The sequence below is a fragment of the Mesoplodon bidens genome, assembly GCF_964165515.1.
Source record: "Mesoplodon bidens genome assembly, chromosome: 8".
Taxonomy (NCBI): domain Eukaryota; kingdom Metazoa; phylum Chordata; class Mammalia; order Artiodactyla; family Ziphiidae; genus Mesoplodon; species Mesoplodon bidens.
The window spans coordinates 14,263,467-14,286,655 of NC_138165.1; the positions used below are offsets into that span (position 1 = coordinate 14,263,467).

The following is a 23,189-nucleotide window of genomic DNA, read 5'->3' on the forward strand; positions in this document are numbered from 1 at the left end:
ATTAAGAGCACAGGTAGCAGCAGGGAGCGTGACAGCAAACAGGCGGGGCTGCTACCACGCAAACGCACTGGGCGATCTCAGCGTCCCTGAAAGGAGGACACCCGGATGCCTTCTCCTCCATACAACTCAAACTCCCAGCACACCTGTGAAGCATGTGGGCCCCGTAATTCAACCTGAAGGCTTCAGATCTAAATTGTAGTCTGTCGGAGATAGAGGGACTAGAGTAACAATCCAGGGTGCGGGATATTCTACAGAAAAACAGAAGAGGATTTTTCAACCAGATGGTGGTGCAGTAAAGACCTGGCAAGCCTGAGGCAGCCATCATTAGAAGGGCCTTTAGAAGAGCCTGCTCCAGGGTTGGCCTTGGCTGACGTCTGAGTACTTGGCTTTTGAAATGTTCCCTGTGTTACCAAGTGATAAGGTTGCTCTGTGAGCCTGGAGTACTGCATTCTGCTGTACCAGTATGCCTAAACTGTTGGTATAAAAATGTGATTAGTGGGCTTCCCTGGTGGCACAGTGGTTGAGAGTCCACCTGCCGATGCAGGGGACACGGGTTCATGCCCTGGTCCGGGAGGATCTCACATGCCACAGGGCGGCTAGGCCCGTGAGCCATGGCCACTGAGCCTGCGCGTCCGGACCCTGTGCTCCACAACGGGAGAGGCCACAACAGTGAGAGGCCCACGTACCGCAAAAAAACAAAAAAAATGTGACTTATTATGTGAACATCTGCCTTACTTCTGGGAGCCTGGGACTTTGGTGGGCTGAGGGTGCCTATGCGACAAGCCCCCAACAACAGCCTTGGGCTCTGAATCTCAGGCATCCTGCCCTTGGCAGAAACACTGCCATGGAGGGCGGAGTGTGTTCTCTGTGGCCTCTCGGGGAGAAAACTGCTCAACAACCTGCTCCTGGACACCTCTGGACTCTGCCGGATCACAGAGTGTGTGCATGGCCATAGGAACTCTGAAACAATGATAATATTGATTGAAAAGAAAATAGAGAAAGAATGGAGAGAATAGAGCTGCCCCAGAATAAAAGAGACATTAAGAGAAAGAGCAACTAAACCAGTGAGTGGACCTTGCTGGACAGCTAGGGGCTCAACTTGCTGGAGCCAGGCAGACCAGACAGCCGCAGGGGACTTCAGGGACTATCCTGGTGACTCCTCCCTCAGCTCACCCCCTTGAAGTTCCACGGCACTTCTCATACTTCGGGAAGAAACACCTCTTCACAGTCACATCCTCTCCTGACCCTCCAGGCTCAGCCCACTGGAGCCAACATTCCCATCAACACGTTGTTGTAAATCTGGTTTCACAATCAAACCAACAATGGACCTGCCCAGCCCAGGCAGTGTCTGTACTTTGTTCCATGCTATTGAAGGTATAGCCACACTTAAAGTTTCCCAGAAAAATTGAATTTATGGGACATGAGATCACTTGTGAAAAGGCTCATTAGCTGAGTTGATAAGCATAAAAGATAATAATGCTTCCCCACATGTAGCCCAAGGTCTCCCAGGTCCCCATCATGCACACAATCCTATGAAGCAGCTAGGGGGCATTTTAACATGCCCATCTTACAGAAGAAGACCCTGAGTCTCAGAGAGGTTCAACATTTGTCCCCTCAGGATCACACTTTGTATGAGCAGCAAAGTGAGGGTGAGAAAATCACATGCATATTCAGTTTTCTCAATAAACGTTTGCTGGTGCCTGGCAAAACTTATCTTACATATGTCAATTGCCAAGATTCAGCAGATATTCCAGTACAGAGCAATTTTCTACGTAGAATGAGGGAAATGTTACTTTTTAGGAAAGACACTCTTTCAATTTGATTAAGATGCAAGACTGAGCCCATCCCTAAGCACCCAACAAGCAAGTGTCAAAATACACTTGTGGGCGCACAGACAAACCCAGGAGAGCAGGCATGCAAGTTACCTCAAATATAATCAGCACGTAGACCCCAGCAAGAATGACCGCCGCCATGGTCACTTGGGCTTCAATGCTTGTGCGGAGGTACTGATGAGCCATCAAAAGAGGAACAACCTGGGTCTTCTGGAGGGAGGCTCGAACGCTGATGGAAACAGGCTCTCTGCAGAATGAAGCAAAGATCTTACCACTGACAAGGGAAACAGACCAGCCATCAGCCATTAGTGCTGCTCCCTCGGTGTCTTTCCCAACACGTCATCCATGGCCATTACCAGAGCCTGAACTCATCTCAGAGTGACTCACACTAATGCCTGACCTGGCAGATGAGGAGCCCTGAGCACAGGCAAGCTGTGTGCGATGCGTGCACAGCCTCCCCACGGCCAGGCCCCTCTGACATAGCTACTCAGCCCCCTTCGGGCAGCGCCTTCTTTGCTGCAGGTGCCACTCCAACAATGACCAGTGGGCAGGGAAGTTCACAGCGGTTCTAGCCATTGAATTTTCCCTCTTCCTCCTCGTCACATACCTGATTGCTTTACCTGCTAACAAATAGCATAGCCGACTATTCTCCCATGTGAGAGATTTGGAAAAGGATGTGCAACCTGAGAACAGGTAGACAGGTTGTCGCCAACAGTGTGAAAGCACCAGGAACAAGGAGTATGTAAGTCATCAACAGCGTGGCCTGGTGAAACTAAAGCACTTTCTAAAATTTCAGTAACTGGGCTTCCCTGGTGGCGCAGTGGTTGAGAGTCCGCCTGCCGATGCAGGGGACGCGGGTTCGTGCCCCGGTCCGGGAGGATCCCACATGCCGCGGAGTGGCTGTGCCCGTGAGCCATGGCCGCTGAGCCTGCGCGTCCGGAGCCTGTGCTCCGCAACGGGAGAGGCCACAGCAGTGAGAGGCCCGCGCACCGCAAAAAAAAATAAATAAATGAATAAAATTTCAGTAACTGTTCTGAGCTGAACTGTATCCCTTCGATATGTGGACTTCCTAACCCCACTTCAGAATGTGACTGCATTTGGAGATAAGATCTTTACAAAGGTGATTAAGTCAAAAATAGTGACGCCAATATGACTGGTGTCCTTATAAGAAAAGGAGTTTGGGGCACAGACATGCACAGAGGGACAAGCACGAGGACACAGGGGGAAGATGGTGTCTCCACACCAAGGAGAGGGGCCTCAGGAGAGACACACCTTGCTGACAACTTGAGGAAATAAATTTGTACTGTTTAAGCCACCCGTCTGTGGTATTTGTTATAGCGGGCCTAGCAAACTCATACAGTAACCAAGAGTACAGACTTAATATGGAGTGGCAGTAAAGAAAAAAAGAATCCTAAGATTTTCTGGAATTCCCCATTGCATAGCTTCATGATATTAATGAATTTAAAGCATCAGCTACAAAACACCATTTGCTTCAAAATGGGGCCTGTAATCAATCCTCTTACTTCCTGATACGTGTGGTTTTGACGCCCGGCCACAGCCTCATGTTCACTGTCCACACAAAAGGAGCATCTCGTCCAAGCCCGTAACTGGCCTGGCTATTCATAACTGGAGTCCCAAGGGTCACACTTCTCTAGGTGAGCGTGTCCCAGAGGAGCTTCCCCAAGACCTCAGTCACCAAGACCCACCTGCTCAGAACCTCAAAGGTCCTGCTCAGCACCGTGCGCTCACTTCTGCTTGGATTTAAAAACACCGTCCAGTTATGAGTGACCTGTAAAAGTCAAAGCATGAAATCCTGGTAAGGCTTTGAACCTGGGTCATCACCTGGGGTCCCACGCTGTTCAATGTAGGTTCTTGTCTAGAATAAGAAAAGGAGAAAGAGAGGAGCATGAAGCCTTTTCGCACGGAGACACTAGAGACAGCCAGGTGGTGTGCAGCTGGAAATGTCCACAACTGGAGGGCTGTGTTTAAGAAAATTACGGAAGTACAAATACAGAATTCATGTACAAAGACACAAAGATATAGAAGTAAATACGATTTATCAAGAGAAAAGGAAATCATTGCACAATACTGGAGACTTGGAGTCTTCTGAACCCACTGAGGCAACTGACGAGAAAGGCTTGCTTAGAACTGCTTCCTGTTTGCAAACTGAAGGCAGGAAACTCTCCACACCCAGGTCACAGGAGCCTGTGGGAGGGAGGGCCAGAGGATGAGCTCCCTTTGCTGCGGGCCAAAGTGCCTGTACGTTCTTGTCAGGAGGAGAGGAGTGGAGAAGCCAGCGGAGAGGGGCCAGATGTGAGCAGAGATGGAGGTGTGCCCGGGCAGAGGCAGGCAGCCTGACTGAGGTTGCCAGGGAACTTTCAATGGGAGGGCAGGAGTCTTGCCGCCCACAAATCATAAAGAAAGTTGAAAATAGGAACTCTGAAATCGGTCAAAGCATGAATGAGAGATCAAAAGTTCTCTTAAACACTTCCGTGTTTGGAAAGAGTGTATCAGAAAACAATCCTTCAGTAAAGATCTACTGTGTTGTGTTTCTGGAACAGGCAGCTATGTCAGCAGGCTGCAAAAGGTCATGCCCTCCTCCACACAAGGTCACAAAAGGAGCCAACAGTAGATGACACGTGCCTACCTCGTCTTTACCGAGGAGCCAGTGAGCTGTGGGCTGCAAACAGGGAAGCCAAGTTTATGCCCTAAGACCACAGTCAGAGCCACCGGCTTAGAACTTCGGTGCAACACCAGCCATTGCCCATGAAACCGCAGCCTTCTTTATAACGAGACATTGGCTCTGGGGACACTTCTCTGCATGGCAGAAAAATGTGATGGGTGCAGTAACCCACCGTTACTCCAGTGACACTCCATTTTGGATGACACAGCCTTGTGTACCAGCAGGGTTTCCTTCTATTCGTTATAATAGGGAAAACCCGTGAACTAGGGATACGACTTCATATAGAAGTTATCATGATAATCCAGGGGAGTCACTGAGGCCAGGACTTGGGGCACAAGTCAGGGTGTACAGAGAGGGGCCAGGCCTTGTCTGGGCTCTGGGACATGGTGACAACACCACTGCTGGCTCTCCTAGCCTTCACAGGATGTGAACTGAAGGCTTTGGCTTAGACGCTGAGCACAGGGTCCTATTGCTATAGAAGCAGAAGCTCGGGGAAACCAGACACAGTCTTAGCCAAGTGCCCACAAACTCAAGGGAACCGTGGTATTGGAGTACCTCATGGTACAGAAGGAAACATTATATATTTGAAGGCTCAGGTTTAACTGCACTTTCAAATATATAATGTTTCCCTGAATTGCCCAGTAAAATCACTCTAAATTAAAAAAAAAAAAAGCCTCAAAAGCCTGACTTTACTGAAATGGTGAGAGTTTTATAACTGTCTTAGAGAAAAGAGAATTTCAAAGACAAAGCAAAAGATAAGGGCTTGCCTAATAATGGTGTCATTGCCTTATGGCTCCCATCAAATCTGTTAGAGAGGAAACTCAATTTATAAAGAGGTGAAATGAATTTTTACAATTCCTTTCAAATAACTTATGAGTGTCACCTGCTGTGGCCGCCCCCGTCTGGAGCCTGGAGCATTAGCCTGGGTCACCTCCACCACCACGTGCTCTTCTCTCCCGAGATGACTTGGGCCACTGGCCACCAGGGCCCCTGCCAGGTCCACTTGGAGCAGCATGGAGTCTGCATGGTTGCTGAGGTTCACAGCTGGGGGGCTGTCAAGGTGAACTACAAAGCAAGGAGGAGAGGCCTGGAGGGTCCCCCCCCACCGACCTTTCCCACCTTCCCAGGGAACACCCATCTTGGAAAGCGCACAAGGAGATGTATGTCCAGGCCGTCCCTTCCACCTGTGCCGCTGCCCTGACTGCTCCTACCTCTTCAGCCCCTCACCCCTGACACGCACAATTGGTTTTGCTTTGTTTAGTTGTGTTTTGGATCCTCTGGTTTAACGTTTAGGGGGTGTCTCCCATCCTACTATCATCTCTGCTTCTACTCTTTGCAGCAGCATAAAACGCCTACCCCAGTTCCTGGATGCATGATGAACAGTGGACAGATGGAAAGAGGCCGAGAAATTCCAAGTGTCTGGGGCACTGAAGGTTACCATGGCAACTACAAACCACAACACAGCCTACCTCCAACGAGATTTATACAACTCCCCACACCCCAAAACTAAGGCTCATAGAAGTTAAGGTGTGATCATCTCCAAGCTTAAAACTTTACCTCAGTGCTGTGGACTGAATGTCCAGTCCCCATATTCATACGTTGAAGCCCTGAGCACCTGTGTGGCTATACTTGGAGATGGGGCCTCTAAGGAAGTAACGGAGGTTAAATGGGGTCATAAGGTGGGGCCCCGATCTGATAGGATTAGTGTCCTTGTAAGAAGAGATACCAGAGAGCTCTCACTCTCTCTACATACACACTCATAAACACACACACAGGAAAGGAAAGGCCCTGTGAAGACATAGCAGGAAGGTGACCATCTGCAAGCCAGGAAGAGAGCCCTCATTAGAAGTCAAATCAGCCCACCCTGACCTTGGATGTCCAGCCTCCAGAACTTTGAGAAATAAATGTCCGTTGTTTAAGCCACCCAGGCTGTGGTATTCTGTTATGGCAGCTGAGGCCTACAAAAAGGCAAGAGAGCCCAGAGTGTAAGAAACCAAGCAATCATCAAACTCAGATGACACAGCCAAGGAAAGAACCAATGAACTTAAAATAAAGATAGGTCAAGAGGAACCACCCAAGCCAAAACACAAGAGGTTGGGGGCAAGGAACAGAACAGAGCATCCAAGAGCCACAGGAAGCCGGGCCTTAACTAAAACACACAGTTTGGCTGCCGTCACCATTCCGTGGGGAACCTCACCACCACCCACCCATCGCAGTCTCACTAGTGCCCCTCCCCTTCTGTTCTGAAGCCTCATCTTTCACCAAACGTCCTGGAGAAACAAAACACACACAGGGAGGAATGGTAATTGCTTAGGCTGTGACCTTGGGCAACAGTCATGATAGTTTTCGGGTCTCTTCACTTTGTGACTCAACCATGGGTGACTGTCCATCTCAGTACAGGTTTGGATACAGTAGCTTTCCAGCGGTGACACAGCCAGCAACTGCCATAACTTTCCTTGATCTGGATACAGGCTAAATAAAATCTGTAACAATCAGAAACATTTAATGATAGATTTGTGGTGTGAGAGCAATAGGATTTAAGTAACTTTGATAACAGCTGAAAATACGGGTATGATAATGGTGCTGCTTGATGTGTCCAAAATTCACCAGCTTACTCTAAATAGCTTTTCTGAGATATTAAAAGATAAAATTCGGATCCATTATACTATTTTCTGCTACAATGGGCCTTGATTATTGATATTTGCCAGTTTTAAGGATTAAATATCCAGCCATAAAATTAAATCATGAGAGGAGGGTAAACGTGGTTTTCCCACACTGGAGAGAAGGAAATACAGCCCATATGATGGTGGGAGCACATGCTTGTGGAATTTGCAGAGTATCTTATACTTCATCAGAAAGTAAAAGCGATGATGAGATAACAGATTACAGACGTTCAACACAAATCCCTCAAATTCTGTTTTGGACTGTGTCCACAAATCACCAAAATTTCAGTTACCAGAAGAAGGATGAAGAACAGACACCGAGCTCAGGTCAGCTCTCAGGGGTCAGGGGAGACTTGGGCCACCCATACCTCCTCCTTGGATACCCCAGTACATCCACCCACCAGGCTATGCTAAGCAGCTGGGGTTTCAGAACCACACAACTCTGTGAATAGGAAGTAGAAAGGCAAACTGGTAGCCAAAAAAGTAAACTCATGAAGTTTTCAGAGTTCAATGCAATTGGTTTTTTGTTCTGTGCTTAGATTTCCTTTCTCTGTGCCACTGCTCTCCTCCCATGTGGATTACTAAAGAAGCCTGTACTCATTTCAATTCAGCCAGTATTGACTTCATGCACCCTTGCTGTCTGAAATGCAACATTGTTCCCTATATGTCACACTGAGAAGAGGAGGCTCTTGTCATGTACAATCCTGCACACACATAGAGCCCCAACCCTCATGCCCACACACACAGATAATGAAGATCATGTATTCACAGCTACACGTGGTCACATACACAGCTTCCAGTCACAAAGGGCAGCCAGCATGGCTGTCACCACAGGCTGCCTTCAGAGAAAAGCCACAGCCACAACAGTCCTGGAGTCCACAGGGCACAAGTATGGAAACACCACTCACCCACCTCTTCCTTGCTCACAATCTCATACCCTGTCACAGAGGCACATACCAACCACCTACTGGTGTCTCCCAAAACTGGCCCACACAAACTACCCTATGCCAATGCTAAAAATAGGTAACTATTAACTCTAGCAATAACTCCTTAGGCACACACACAACCTCAAAATGCTCACACACCGCAAAAGACCCACACGTCCCACAGAGGCAGGCACACACACAAACACACAGCCAGGCACTTGGTACCTCACACCTATGTGCACACACACAGACACACAGGCAGACATGGGGGCCTCACACCCACATGCACACACACAAATGGGGGGCCTCACACTCACGCATTCAGCAAATATATTTTGAGTGCCTACAACGTGATCTCGGCTAGGGCCACACCAGGGCACACACCACCCAAATGCTGGCAGTGAAACTCGTGACCCCTCAAGTCAGAGGGAACACTTAGGTCACCTCCAGGGCCCTGGCTCTGCAGCCCTCCCTGGGGAGGGCAAGTAAAATCAGAGCAGCCTCCAGGGAAGAGGCAAACATAGAACTTCACTCTCTCCCAAACAGGGTGGTTCAGCTGGGAGCCATCCCAAAGGGGCACTGAGACATTCCTGGGGGCACCCATGATGGCTGGACATGTCCCAACACAACTAAAGAGTGTTTACTGCATGTGGTTGAAAAGAGAATTTGGTAAGCCGCTTAAGGTGGGCATTGAGACCTGCGGGCAAGCTATCTGCCTTCCACAGAGCAAAGCCAGGTCCTCAGGGCTTCCATTGTATGACTGGGGACAACACAGAGGAGCATTGCTAAGGGCAGGCCTCCCTAGCCACCCCCAGGCTGCCGTCCCACACACCCTCAGGAACTCCTCCAAAGAAATGTGTGAGCCCCACACCTCAGGTGCCCTGCTACCCAGCACGATGCACCCGGGGGCTCTGCTGAGCAGACAGCAAAGCTCAGGGTGCCCTGGTACTCACAGAGCACAGCACCACAAAGACAAATAAGCCCGTGACTTTCAGCCACCGCACACAGCACCTGCAAGAGAAAAGACAGGCCCCAGGTCACACTGACAGCAGTCCTGCTTGCATGTGCCCTGAACTGTCAAACCTCAGATGCCTGCTGAAGCCTTGGGTAATGCTTATCTCAAAGCACATGTGTGAAATTCTTTCCATAACATGGTATGAAGGAGGATACTGCTGAGGACACCAGCAGATTGGTGGAGGTTATAGAGGGGAACAAACTTAACCCTGAGTGTCTGGACACTGTTTCTTAGCAGAGATGCTGAAGTTCAAGATTGGAGCCTCTTCACTAGCCTTTTAAAGGCTCTCGTTTCCTGGAAACAAGCTTTATCTCAGCTCTCAGATTCATATTTATCAATTATTTCCCCCTGTGTTTTCTGGAAGGTAGGCATATGGATTTGATCATCAAATAAACATCGACTGAGACATAGCCAAACAATTCAAGAAAGAAATTGCAATGCTATAACCGGTTGTACCAGCAGAGTCCTTTAAGAATTCCTTAGGAGATAATTCAATAGACATTCAGGCCCTCTTAGGACTCCTGATGGCACCCTGGTCCAGTCATCATTACACACTTCTTAATTGTGGCCCTCAGGTCCTTGGCGAATGTGGGCCTGGCAGCCACTCCAGGCTTATCTCTGCTCTTGTCACCTCCCCAGGGCCCACCAGATCCTACCTCCTGAAGACACAATCACTGCCTAGTGCTGGGGGGAGCTCTCCCCTGGCCCCTCCTCGAGAGCGAGCCCTGGGGTATTTGTGTTCTGCCCTGCAAAAGGAAGGGTGCTGGTACACAGCCTGTGCTTGACACATGTCTGTAGAACAAAGGAATAAAGTCTATATAGGGATATCTTTTTCAAAACCTTTCTGATCCTTTCAAAACGGTAAAACCTTGTTTTGCATTCTCTCAGATTTAATGAATTTGATGAGTAATATTTCACCCTTCCAAATTATGATCAATAGCTCCTATTCAAATGGGAATCAAAAAACATTTCCTTTTAAAGCATGAAGCATTAATTGAACTATTTTTAATACATTTTTGAAACATCTTTATTAGAGTATAATTGTTTTACAATGGTGTGTCAGTTTCTGCTTCATAACAAAGTGAATCAGCCATACATATACACATGTCCCCACATCTCCTCCCTCCTGCATCTCCCTCCCTCCCACCCTCCCTATCCCACCCCTCTAGGTGGTCACAAAGCACCGAGCTGATCTCCCTGTGCTATGCGTCTGCTGCCCACTAGCTATCTACCTCACGTTTGGTAGTGTATATATGTCCATGCCTCTCTCTCACTTTGTCCCAGCTTACCCTTCCCCCTCCCCGTATCCTCAAGTCCATTCTCTAGTAGGTCTGCATCTTTATTCCTGTCTTGCTCCAGTTGAACTATTTTAAATACTAATTTCTTTCTACATAACTGACATATACCGCAGAGCTGACCATCCAAAATAATTTTTACAAGTTTCTTCAAAAAACATGTGTAGTACTTTCTAGACATGTTAAAAAGAATGGCACTAAGTCTTTCAGTTAAGTGGCAAGTTTGAGGCAACGATTCTATGAATCGTAGAAGATAAAACAACGACTGAATGTAAAGGCTTAAATGTACTTGGTTCTATTTTCCATGGGATGGGACCTTTGAGGAAGCTCGCATCCTCTGGAGTTGTGAGGCAGCCAGCTGGAGAAGGGTGTTAACAGTGTCAGCGCTTACCATCATGGTGACCTATGGGGCCAGGTCCCTGTTCACACACTTTCACATGATTCAAGTAATTTTATAGCACATTAATCGGCCAATATTTGTCACACTATGAGAAGAGCTAAGACCAGTCAAGGTGAAGAAACTACACATGGCTGGGAGGCATGGTGGGAAAAGACATCTCCATGGACAAGCACTGGTGGGGGACCTGGGGTCGCATTCCTCCCCCCAGCCCTTTGCTCCTCTCACAACCTGCATGACCTCAGGCAAAACCCTTACCCTCTCTGAAGTACCTCACCTACCTCTCAGGATTGCCTGAAAGATCAGTAGGACACCTGAGAGTGGGCCTCTCTAGGTAAAGACAGATACACTTTGGGATGCAGGTAGGTACACTTCTTTTTTTTTTTTTTTGTGGTACGCGGGCCTCTCACTGTTGTGGCCTCTCCCGTGGCAGAGCACAGGCTCCGGATGCGCAGGCTCAGCGGCCATGGCTCACGGGCCCAGCCGCTCCGTGGTATGTGCGATCTTCCCAGACCGGGGCACGAACCCGTGTGCCCTGCATCGGCAGGCGGACTCTCAACCACTGCGCCACCAGGGAAGCCCCAGTAGGTACACTTCTAATCAGCCCTTCAAACAGCTTCAGAAAAGCTGGGCCCCCTAATGTAGAGAAATAATAACACTAATATTTGATAGCTTCATGGTGTCTTCTCTCCTATCCATGGGTTTTCACGTAGACCATTTTAGTGGAAGCCCACGGAAGGCTGTGGAGCGAGGGGAATGCCAGGCGACACGGAGAAAGCTGCACGGACACGCCCGGCCCTGCTGGTTCCTCAGCTACCTCGGAGCAGATACATAGTGGGGGCCTTGGTGGTCCTGGTATTGTGTCCCTGGAAATGCCACTTTCAAATGTGTGGCTCTCAACAGAACCCCTCCTTCGAGTAAACGCTCACGCAGAAGCCTCAACAGACAAACAAGGGGGAGATCTCTCCTGCTCCGACCCGCGCGGGGGTGCTGCAGAATTCCCTCAGATCCTCAGCGCATGCGCGCCCTCCGCCCTCCTACGCATGCGCGGAGGACTCGGCCTCTCTCGGCCCCACCTGCAGCTGCATCACCCCTAAAAACCCTCTTTCTGGGCTTCCCTGGTGGCGCAGTAGTTGAGAATCTGCCTGCCAATGCAGGGCACACGGGTTCATGCCCGGGTCTGGGAAGATCCCACATGCCGCGGAGCAGCTGGGCCCGTGAGCCACAACTACTGAGCCTGCTCATCCGGAGCTTGTGCTCCACAACAAGAGAGGCCGCGACAGTGAGAGGCCCGCGCACCGCGATGATGAGTGGCCCCCGCTCTCCGCAACTAGAGAAAGCCCTCGCACAGAAACGAAGACCCAACACAGCCAAAAATAAATACATAAATAAATAATGTAAACTGACATGTCATTTAAAAAAAAAAAAAAAACCCTCTTTCTGCTTCCTGTGCAGAGCCCTTCTAATAACGTGCTTCATCACTGACTACAAATGATAATATCAGCTTCTAATACACCACGGGGACTACTTCATCCACAAAGCCTCATGGACTTGAAGACCCCAGCCACACAACAGAAAGGACAGGTGTGTGGGGTGTTAGTCATTTAGGTCTCTAATTGGGTTTTCCTGTAGCCTTAAAGGCTCCATGCTGGTTCGAACGCGCTTTATCTGTCTTCCAGGGCCTGGAGGAAAGGAAGGAAGATTACCTCCCAGGAAAGTGTCGCCTAGCCTTCTTCCTCACCTCCACCCTGTCCTCGGGAAGGATGTCACGAGGGCAATACCCACACTGCGCCCCACTCCCCAGCCCAGTCCCAGGTGGGCGGCGTGCACTGTGCGACCAACACCCTGTGCCAGTGCTGGCACTCCAAGTCTTCCTACCTCAACTTGGAAAGACGGAGCCTGATGTGAGCGCTGTCCAGAAGCTCCCCCTTCTCTGAGGAGGCGGATCCAGAGGAACCTACCAAGTCTCTGCTCAGCAGGGATCCGCCCTCCCACTCAGCTGAGCTGTTCTCCCAAGATTCTTCAGCAGTGATGAACTCTGGGTGGTAAATGGGCACGCACCGTGACCTGGAAATCGAGGCTTTGTGGTTATTTTCACGGAAATAGGAGCATCTCCAAAGCAACACTTCATCTCAGGGGTGAGCGTGAAATGTATAATCAGTACTCGTTTTTAAAAGGACCATCGATATTGTAGTACTGTCAGACTGGTGGGAATGGGTCTTTCTTGACATCACAGACCCTGGAATGGAGGGAAATCGTCTGGGGTCACACAGTCTTCAAAATAAATTGTGGACCTTTAAGAAACATCGGCTTGTTCTGAGTTTGGAACTTTCCAGTAAAGCTTTTTCTGGCTCAGACCAGCTCCAGCTCATTTCAGTTTTTGCTTTCTCTTTGATTGTGCTGGAGTTCTCAATACCTGGTCCTGTTATACTCATCCTGAAGCACAGTGAGTGGCGTAAGCCTTTTCTCCTCTTTGTAGGTATCTATCTGTAATGGAGCTGTAGGGGAGATGGTCTACCTAGCTTTCCCACCCAACATCTACATGAGCATGAGCAGGAGTGGGGAACATCAGTATTGCACTAGATAGGCCCAAGAATGGGACCTATATCTAGAAGGATGAATCAAGGGGTATCATAAACTTTTATCAAAATTACATGTGGATATATCCATTTAATTTTGGTTGAATCCCTGAACAACTGAGCAACTCATTCAGTACAGATTCTCAGTCAGCACTTGACTCTAGTGAGGCTTCACCAAGCCCAGAATTCTCCTGTGGAGATACATGAAATACTTGTGGGGTGGCACTATTGACACAAGAGCCACAGTCTATTACATTAGGCCTCTCCATCTACGCCTTTCGAACCGAGTTAGCTGAACAGGACATTGTCATTCTCCTGAACTCTTATCACTGCTTTAGGACTGGTTCACAACAAGAAAAAGGAACTTCAAACTTACAGGAAGTAAAGTTTTCTTTTAAATCATACATTTTTCAACTTCATAACTATTGATATTTGAGCCAGATAATTCTTTGTTGTGGGGAGGTGTCCTGTGCAATGCAGGATGTTTAGCAGCATCCCTGTCCTCTACCCTAAATGCCAGTAGTACCCCTCCCCCATTAGTGACAACAAAAAATGTCTCCTGACAGTGCCAACCTCAACCCTGGTTGAGAAGCCCTGGCCTGGCAAGATGGCCTTTCCCAGCTGTGTGCATGCATGAGTGTGTACATGTGCTATTCAGTCACTGCAAGGTTATGCTCAAGGTTACTTGGCAATTCATAAGGCACAGAATACAACCACTAGAATCATGAACACACATTGAATCGACAAGGATCTAGCAGAGACTATACATGTCAGGTAAAAATTCATATCTCAGGAAGAAATTCTCCAGCATAAGTGCAAAGGATAATGCTCAGAGATTTCTTAATTTTATAAGAAAGAAAGAAAAAAACACCTCACCCTTTCTCTTGTGAGAAATTCCTCAGCAAAGGTGTGTTTTCTGTAAAGCAGGGGTCTTTAGAACTGGAGCTGAAGAACTGGGGGAAAGGAGGGTGAGACCTGAAAAACACAGGGAAGGAAAGGGATCAACACAACATGATGGCTGTGCTCACTGATGGTTGTGGCTAGATTCAAGAACGTGCCCCAAGAGTCAGTGGTACATCTTCTTTATCCATTCATCTGTTGATGGACACTTAGGTGATGTGGCACATATATACAATGGAATATTACTCAGCCATAAAAGGGAATGAAACTGAGTTATTTGTAGTGAGGTGGATGGACCTAGAGACTGTCATACAGAATGAAGTAAGTCAGGAAGAGAAAAACAAATACTGTATGCTAACACATATATATGGAATCTAAAAAAAAAAAGAAAGAAAGAAAAAAAATGGTCAGAAGAACCTAGAGGCAAGATGGGAACAAAGATGCAGACCTACTAGAGACTGGACTTGAGGATACGGGGAGGGGGAAGGGTAAGCTGGGACAAAGTGAGAGAGTGGCATGGACATGTATACACTACCAAATGTAAAATAGATAGCTAGTGGGAAGCAGCCGCATAGCACAGGGAGATCAGCTCGGTGCTTTGTGACCACCTAGAGGGGTGCGATAGGGAGAGTGGGAGGGAGGGAGATGCAAGAGGGAAGAGATATGGGAGCATATGTATATGTATAACTGATTCACTTTGTTATAAAGCAGAAACTAACACCCCATTGTAAAGCAATTATACTCCAATAAAGATGTAAAAAAAAAAAAAAAAAGAATCCGCCTGCCAATTCAGGGGACACAGGTTCAATCCCTGGTCCGGGAAGGTCCCACATGCCGCGGAGCAACCAAGCCCGTGAGCCACAACTTCTGAGCCCATGTGCCACAACTACTGAAGCCCATATGCCTAGAGGCCATGCTCCACAACAAGAGAAGCCACCACAGTAAAAGCCCACGCACTGCAATGAAGAATAGTAGCCCCCACTCGCTGCAACTAGAGAAAGCCCGCAAGCAGCAACAAAGACCCAAGACAGCCAAAAATTAATTAATTAATTTTTTTAATGTAATAACCTAAAATGGCAAAGAATCTGAGAAAGAATAGATATATATGTATATATATAACTGAATCACTTTGCTGTACACCTGAAACTAACACAACACTGTAAATCAACTATACTTCAATAAAAAATAAATATCATTAAGGAAAAATTTTTTCTAAATTAAAAAACAAATATGTGTAAAGAACCAAAGGAAACCATATCTCAAGAACTATATGAAAGTATAGGAATGATGTCTCACAAAATAAAGAATATTGCCAAAGAAAAAGTATAAAGAAAGAACAAACAGAAATGCTATAATTGTAAAGTACAATAAATGAAATGAAAATTTCACTAGAGCAGCTCAACAGCATGTGCAGAAAGATCACCTGTCAACCAAGAATTTTACAGACAGCAGAACAATACTTCAAAAGAAGGAGATAGCAAAATGGCAAACTAGGAAGCTCCAAGCTTCCTAATGAGAATTTGTCCATAGAAACATCACACAAACCAGAAGCTGTTTGAACCAACTTTGTAGGAGCTCTGGAAAACAAAGGTTTACAGCAATCAAGAGAGAAAAGGCCATCTTCAAAATGATAGGAGAGTTTGGGGGCATTTTATTTGCCTTTGCCCCAGTCCGTGCCTGGTGTGGAGGTGGTCTTGGTCTTGAGCAGGTGGCAGTCTGGTTCCCAGTTCCCCACAATCCTTCAAACTAGAGGGAGCAGAAATGACCTTATTTGAAAATGGTTGTGTATGTCTATTCTAAGTTGTCCTGGGGCTACTTGAAGGGTTAATGCGTGATGAAAGGTGCTCATCTCTATCTCATATACCTCAGAATGCAGATGGGAAAAATCAGCAAGCAGTGCTCATAAAAGCTACAAGGGGACAACAAACCCACAAGCACCTAGGGCAAGAGAGTATGGGTGGAGATACACAATAGAACATCTAAGACCAGAAAAGAGATTGGCATGAGAGTCTGGGAAATTAGGATGCTCAAAACTAGGCATGTATACAAAGGAATTTAGAAAGCCATACACATATGCTCAGGAAATTCCTGAGAAGAACTTAAAATTTCACCTCAAGCTGATCCCTAACTCAGAGGAAATCTAGTTAAGTGGTGAAGGAAGGAAAGAGGGAATTAAGATTGAATTCAGTCACCAATGGCCAGTGATTTAATCAATCACGCCTACATAATGAAATCTCCATTAAAAAAATCCTATAAGACAGTTTGGGAGAGCTTACAGGTGGGTGAATGCACCAAAGTTCTGGGAGGGTGGTACACCTGGAGAAGGCATGGGAGCTCTGTGCTTCCCCCACCTTCACAGTTTGCCCTATGCATCTTTTCCATTTGGCTCTTGCTGCATTGTATCCTTTGTAATAAATTAGTACACATAAGTAAAGATTGCTCCTGAGTTCTGTGAGCTATTCTAGCAAATTATCAAAACTGAGGAGGGGGTCATGGGAACTCCAAATTAATAGCCAGTTAGATAGACATACAGGAGGCCCAGGAATTGTGACTGGCATCTGAAGCGGGAAGAGTTTTGTGGGACTGAGCCCTTGACTAGTGGGATCTGACTCTAACTCCAGGTAGACAGTGTCAGAATTGAATTTAATTGAATTGTTAAACATCCAGTTGGTGTTTGCAGAGAATCAGAGAATTGATTGGTATCAATCTCTGGAGGGAAATAAGCCTCTCATTTGGTGTCAGAAGTGTTATGAGTAAAAACAACACAGTTGATGTCATTTCAATTTAGATTGCTGTAACTTCAGGATGTTAGATGGAATCTTGATAGTAACCACAAAGAAAATATCTATAAAATATATTAAAATGGAAATGAGAAGGGAATCAAAATATGTCACTACAAAAAATAAAGAGAAGAAGCAGTAATGGAGGAAATAAGGGGAAAAAATTACATAAGACACAAAAGATACAAAATATATTATCTCTTTGATAATAGCCATCCTGATTGATGTGAAGTGATACCTCATTGTAGCTTTGATTTACATTTCCCTGATGATTACTGATGTTGAGCATTTTTTCATGTGTCTGTTGCCCATCTGTATGTCTTCTTTGGAAAAATGTCTGTTCAGGTACTCTGCCCATTTTTTAATCAGGTTATTTTGGTTTGGGGTTTCTTTTGATGTTGAGAATTGTGCACAAATTGTATGGTATGTAAACTATATCTCAATAAAGTTGTTTTTTAAAAAAAAAACTTACTACATTTGCTAGGGGCATGGAAAGTTCATCCTTAGTTGGAGGAGAAAAAAACAGCTTGTATGTGCACAGATTCAGATAGGTAGGTATGTGTAACAGAGTTTTCTTCTAGTTGCTCTTTTTGCCTCAGTGCATGTAAGAAATGTAGAGAATAGGAAACAAAGAGGTCCCCAACCTATAGGTCCCAGCATGTGATGTAGTAAGAAGCTACTAGTCTCCTAACGTTATACACAGCATTAAAAAATTCAGCCTGAGATTTTAAATGAAATTGTATCCAAGTCCTCCAAAACTTCATTCACACTAACTTTGTCAACCCAATATAAGGCAGTTGTCCCAGCATTTTCCCCTTGCTTACCGTCAACTCTGGCTAGCTCCTGGCACCATTAAAAAGTGCCCCTTTCTTACTGGCACTGCCATCTTCCTCAATCTGGCTTGAGCCAAGAGAAAAGGAAACCCCACTGGGAATTACCTCTATACTCTCTGCCCCTTAGGCTCTGGCTTGGGAATGAAAGTAAGGGCTTTACCTGATTGTTGACTTACTGACATGCTCTAAGTAAAATGACCTCAATGGAGCTTATTAAACTGCAGTTTATGCTAATAATCTGTTAAGTCAATTACTCCCAAATGTGCATTCAGACATTTTAAATCAAAGAGGAACTTAAGGATAACTCCCATATCTAGCACAGAGCCCAATAAATAGTCACTTAAGAAATATTTGGTAAATAAATGGGGAGTTTTAAAAGCAAGAGCTAATCATAGTTGGAAGAATAAATATAAACCCAGAATATTTGATAGTTATTTTTGTCAGACTGATTTAAAAATAACCTCCCATAAAAATAAAATCAATGGGAGACTATTAATACATAAAAACAACAATATGACTAATAAGTTTAGTTTTTACATTTCTTTAAAAAAGAAACAGAAAAGAGAAATACGTCTTCTGAAACAAAAGTACAAGTCACTTCCACGGTATGCTACCAGCAGTAGATTCAATACACATGTAATCCACTCCCTTGTTCAGTGGTTCTGGTATTTAAAATAATTTGGTTCAAGTAAGAGTTTTTCTCTTTCAGTTGCAAAGCTGAATCACTTGACACTGATGATAACAGTCACATAAGTAACAACTACAAGAAATTTAAATTTCTGTAACTATGTACATTTTACATTCCAGAAGTTAGCATGTGAAGGATTATATTCCTAAAAGCACTACTACTTCAATGTATAATCTTCAAATTATTCTAGATTTTAGGATACTGTATTAAAAATTTCAAAAGGTTTTAATGTATCATGTAAATTATAGAACAGAATGTTAAATTGCCATATAATGGTATGTATTAAACACACTTCAAACAAATTTCAGTGTAATGGAAAGAAATTGTGTTGGCTATATGGAAATGATAAAATTCCGAATCAACCTACTCAATAAAGATTTGGAAATTTAAAAAAAAACCTGGGAATTCCCTGGCAGTCCAGTGGTTAGGACTCTGTGCTTCCATTGCAGGGGGCACAGGTTCCACCCCTGTTCAGGGAACTAAGATTCCATTTGCCACTTAGTGCAGCCAAAAATAAATAAATAAATAAATAAAAACTTAACTACAATGCTACAGTAATCAAGACAGTGTGATACTGACCTAAATATACACATATAGAGCAATGGAACAGAACTGAGAGTCCAGGGGGAAAAAATTTACATTTATTTTGATTTTTATTTTCTAAAAATAGCCAAGTTGATTTTCTAAAAATAGCCAAGGCAACTTAATTTGGCAAAAAGACTTTTCAACAAATGATGCTGGGACAATTAGATATCCACATGCAAAAGATTAAATTAGATCCTACCCCACACCATGCACAAAGATGTATCCAACCCTGTCTCCCACCCTGTCCCCAGCCTTTCTCTTAAGTGCCCATTGAAAGTTGCTGGAGAAGACCCTGCAAGGGGTGTGTGCACACACCCCTTGCATCTGTGGTACACAGGGGTCCTATATTCTCATGCTAGCCCACACTCAGGCTTTAGAAATTCATTTTTTTTTAATTCAGCTGTTTTTTTCTTACTATTTTTACTATGTCCCCATATTCATCCTGTACTCTGCCTATAGTTAGAAAATGCCAGTGTTCCACTTCTCATTGGAGGTACTTATCTTTTCCTAGATTTATGGCTAGTTAGTAGGCCTGTGACATAAGTTCTCTGATATGTTCCCCAAAAATTGTGATTTGGGGGATTATCTGTTTTTTCTCATTTTTGGAGTGTGAATGACAGCCTTAGAGCCAGATGTCAACATTGCTATTTATAATGTCCATGATATTTATTTTCATTAAATCTATGGATTATATTAATCTCTATATTAATTTATCTTCTTTATACTTAGCCTTCTTTTCTAAGCATATGAACGTATCTTTCCATGCGACTCTCCTTTGGTAGTTCTGCTAATTTTATATTTTGATTAATAAATGTCATACATCTCATTCAGTATTTCTGGATATTTTTGTTTATTATGAATGAGATGCATCTTAAGAGAAAATTTTCTGGATAGAAAATTTTATTTCTAGTACATTCTGTTACTTTACTATATAGCTGAAAAACTATAGTTTTTCAGTTAATTCCTGTAGACCCTTTGCAGTAGTAGTTACAAATAATGATGATTGCATGGCCACTGTCTTAGTCGGTTTGGGGCTGTTATAACGAAGTACCATAGACTGAGTGGTTCATGAACAACAGAAATTTATTGTCACAGTTCTGGAGACTGGAAGTCTGAGATCAAGGTGCCAGCATGGTCAGGCTCTGGCAAGGAAGCTCTTTCAAGTTGTAGACTGCCAACTCCTCACTGAATCCTCACATGGCAGAAGGAGAGTGAGAGAACTCTCTGGGGTCCCCTTTATAAGAGCATTAATCCCATTCATGAGGGTAGAACTTCCTGTAATATTGTGATTTATAATAAATATATATATAGTTTGGTCTTCATCCACAGTTTCTGGCTTATAGCTCCCAAGACCCTTTCTAAGTAATAAGAGCAATGGGAGCATCTTTTGTTGTAGTATTTGGTCTTTTGTCTTCAGTTCCTGAAATCACTTCAGAACCAAAAAGGTGAAAGGGTGCCTTATTATTCATATCAAGCCCCTTTCAACCCCAAATGAGTTTATTTTAATGACATGACTTTTGGAAATCCCATAGCGATGGTTGGGGGGACTTGTTGCCAGGGGAAGCAACCTTGATCATAGGGTTGGAACTTTCAATCCCACCCCTGAACTCAAAGGAGGGGAGAAGAGCTGGAGGTTGAATCAATAATCAATGACCAATGATTTAATCACTGGCCTATGTATTGAATCATGCATATGTACTGAAGCTTCCATTAAAAACCAAAAGAACGGGGTTTGGAAAGTTTCCAGATTGGTGAAACAGAATGCATCTACATTGGGAGCCCCCAAACTCTACAAGGACAAAATCTCCTGCATGCAGGACCTTGCCCTAGGTATTTCTTAACCTAGCTGTTCATATATATCTTTAATATCCTTTGTAATAAACCAGTAATCAGATAAGTAAATGGGTTTCCTGAGTTCTGTGAGCTGCTTTAGCAAATTGATCAAACCTGAACAGGGGGTTGTGGGAACCTCCCACTTACAGCCAGTTGGGCAGAAGCACAGGTAGCAAACTGGTTTGCAATTGACACTTGGAAGAGTCTCAGTAGTCCTGTGGGACTGAGCCCTTAACCTGTAGGATCTGTTGCTATCTCCACATAGTGTCAGAACTGAGTTAAATTTCTGGGACACCGAGTCAGTGTCTCTGAAGAATTGGAGAACGGCTTGGTTGTGTTTAAAAAAGTATATCATGCCTCCCAAAGGCCCCACCTCCTAACACCAACACATTGGATGTAGGATTTCAATCTATGAGTGTAGTGGAACATAAAGAGTCTATTGCAACCACTAATTTAATATTCTTACTTGTACCTTTGGTCACAATGGTAGTGAACAATACTAACCTACCCTGAATTCTTCCCATTATTTCCAAGATCAGATATCATACCCTCTTGCTTTTTTTAGGGTACAATTCAGTGGTTTGCAGTCTATTCACAAAGTATTGTAAACATCACCACTATCTAACTCTAGAATATTATCATTAACCCCAAAAGAAACCTCATACCCATTAACAGTCACTCCCCATTCCTCCCTCCTCTCGGTCCTAGTATCCAGTAACTACTCTCTGTCTCTATGACATTTCATATAAATGGAATCATGCAACTTATTGTCTTTTGTGATGTATATGTGTATATGTTTATAATTTATATATCTTCTTGATGGATTGACCCTTTTATTATCATAAAATCTTCTTTGTCTCATGTAACAATTTTTGTCTTAAAGATTGTTTTTGTCTAATATTAGTGTAGCCTCTCTACCTCTCTTTTGATTACTGTTTCCAAGGTATATTTTTTTCCATTCTTTTACTTTCAACTTATTTGTGTCTTTGATTTTAAAGGGTGTCTCATAGATAGTAAGTATATCATTGAAATATTTATTTTATGCCTTCTGCCAATTTTTGCCTTTTGATTAGTGTTTAATTCATTTACATTTAATATAATATGAGTCAAATAGATGTTTTCAATTGTACCATTTTTATTTCCCTCTTGTTTCTTTTACCATTTATTATTTTAGCTTTTTTCTTAGTGGTTGCTGTGGGGATTATGATTATCATCTTAATTTAAAACAATCTAGTTAGAATTAATATCAATGTAATTTCAATTAAAACAAAAATTTTGCTTCTATATAACTGTTCCTTCTAACCTATTTTGTACTATTATTGGATAATATTACATTTTATATGCTGTAGACCATTCAACACAGATTTATAATTACTGCTTTATGCAATTTTCATTTAAAGCAGATGGAAGCTAGAAAGGGTTACACACACACACACAAAAAAAATACATTTGTACTGTGTTTTATATTTTCCTATGTAGGTTCCTTTATCAGTGCTCTTTTTCCTTTAGGTGGATTCAAGTAACTGTCAAGTGTGCTTTCATTTCAGCTTGAGGGACTCCTTTTAGCATTTCTTGTAGGACAGGCAGGAGTAATGAACTCCCTTAGCTTTTGTTATCTGGGAATGTCTTAATTTCGTCCTCATTTTTGAAGGACAGTTTTGCCAGCTATAGAATTCCTGGTTGACAGGTTTTTTTCTTTCAACTCTCTAAATATGTCTTCCTACTGCCTTCTGACCTCCATGGTTTCTGATGAGAAATCAGCTGTGGATTTTATGGAAGATCAATTGAATGTGATGTCATTTCTCTCTTGCTGCTTTCAAAATGCTCTTTCTCTTTTGCTTTTGACAGTTTGATTATAAGGTATCTTCGTATGGGTCTTTTTCAGTTTTCTTAGATTGTAGATTCATGCATTTCAGCAAATTGGGGATTTTTCAGCCATTATTTCTTAAAATATTTCTTCTGGCCTTTCTTGTCTCCCTCTTCTCTGTCTTGAAACCCAAGAATATGTATGTTGTTCTGGTTTGTGGTTTCCTACAGGACCTTTAGGCTCTTATTCACATTACTTCATTCTTTCTTCTTTCTGCTTCTCAGACTGGGCAATTTCTACTGTCCTATCTTCAAGTTCACTGGCTCTTTCTTCCACCTTTTAAAATCTACTATTGAACCCCTCTAATGGGTTT

General features: G+C 44.2%; 1 protein-coding gene across 2 annotated transcripts in view; it reads right to left on the reverse strand.

The window, feature by feature from the left end:
* Positions 1 to 23,189, reverse strand: part of OCA2 (OCA2 melanosomal transmembrane protein) — a gene marked incomplete at its 5' end in the record, with an annotated part of 171,552 nt that overhangs the window by 128,970 nt on the left and 19,393 nt on the right. Inside the window, 8 exons of one of the 2 annotated variants that reach the window (XM_081242281.1) lie at positions 1,926 to 2,079; positions 3,539 to 3,621; positions 5,399 to 5,559; positions 6,926 to 6,998; positions 9,058 to 9,115; positions 12,690 to 12,878; positions 14,267 to 14,365; positions 15,950 to 16,036. In XM_081242281.1, the coding sequence (XP_081098407.1) occupies positions 1,926 to 2,079; positions 3,539 to 3,621; positions 5,399 to 5,559; positions 6,926 to 6,998; positions 9,058 to 9,115; positions 12,690 to 12,878; positions 14,267 to 14,365; positions 15,950 to 16,036 (904 nt within the window). The remainder of the gene's footprint in view (positions 1 to 1,925; positions 2,080 to 3,538; positions 3,622 to 5,398; positions 5,560 to 6,925; positions 6,999 to 9,057; positions 9,116 to 12,689; positions 12,879 to 14,266; positions 14,366 to 15,949; positions 16,037 to 23,189) is intronic. The other variant, XM_081242282.1, reaches the window with a different exon arrangement.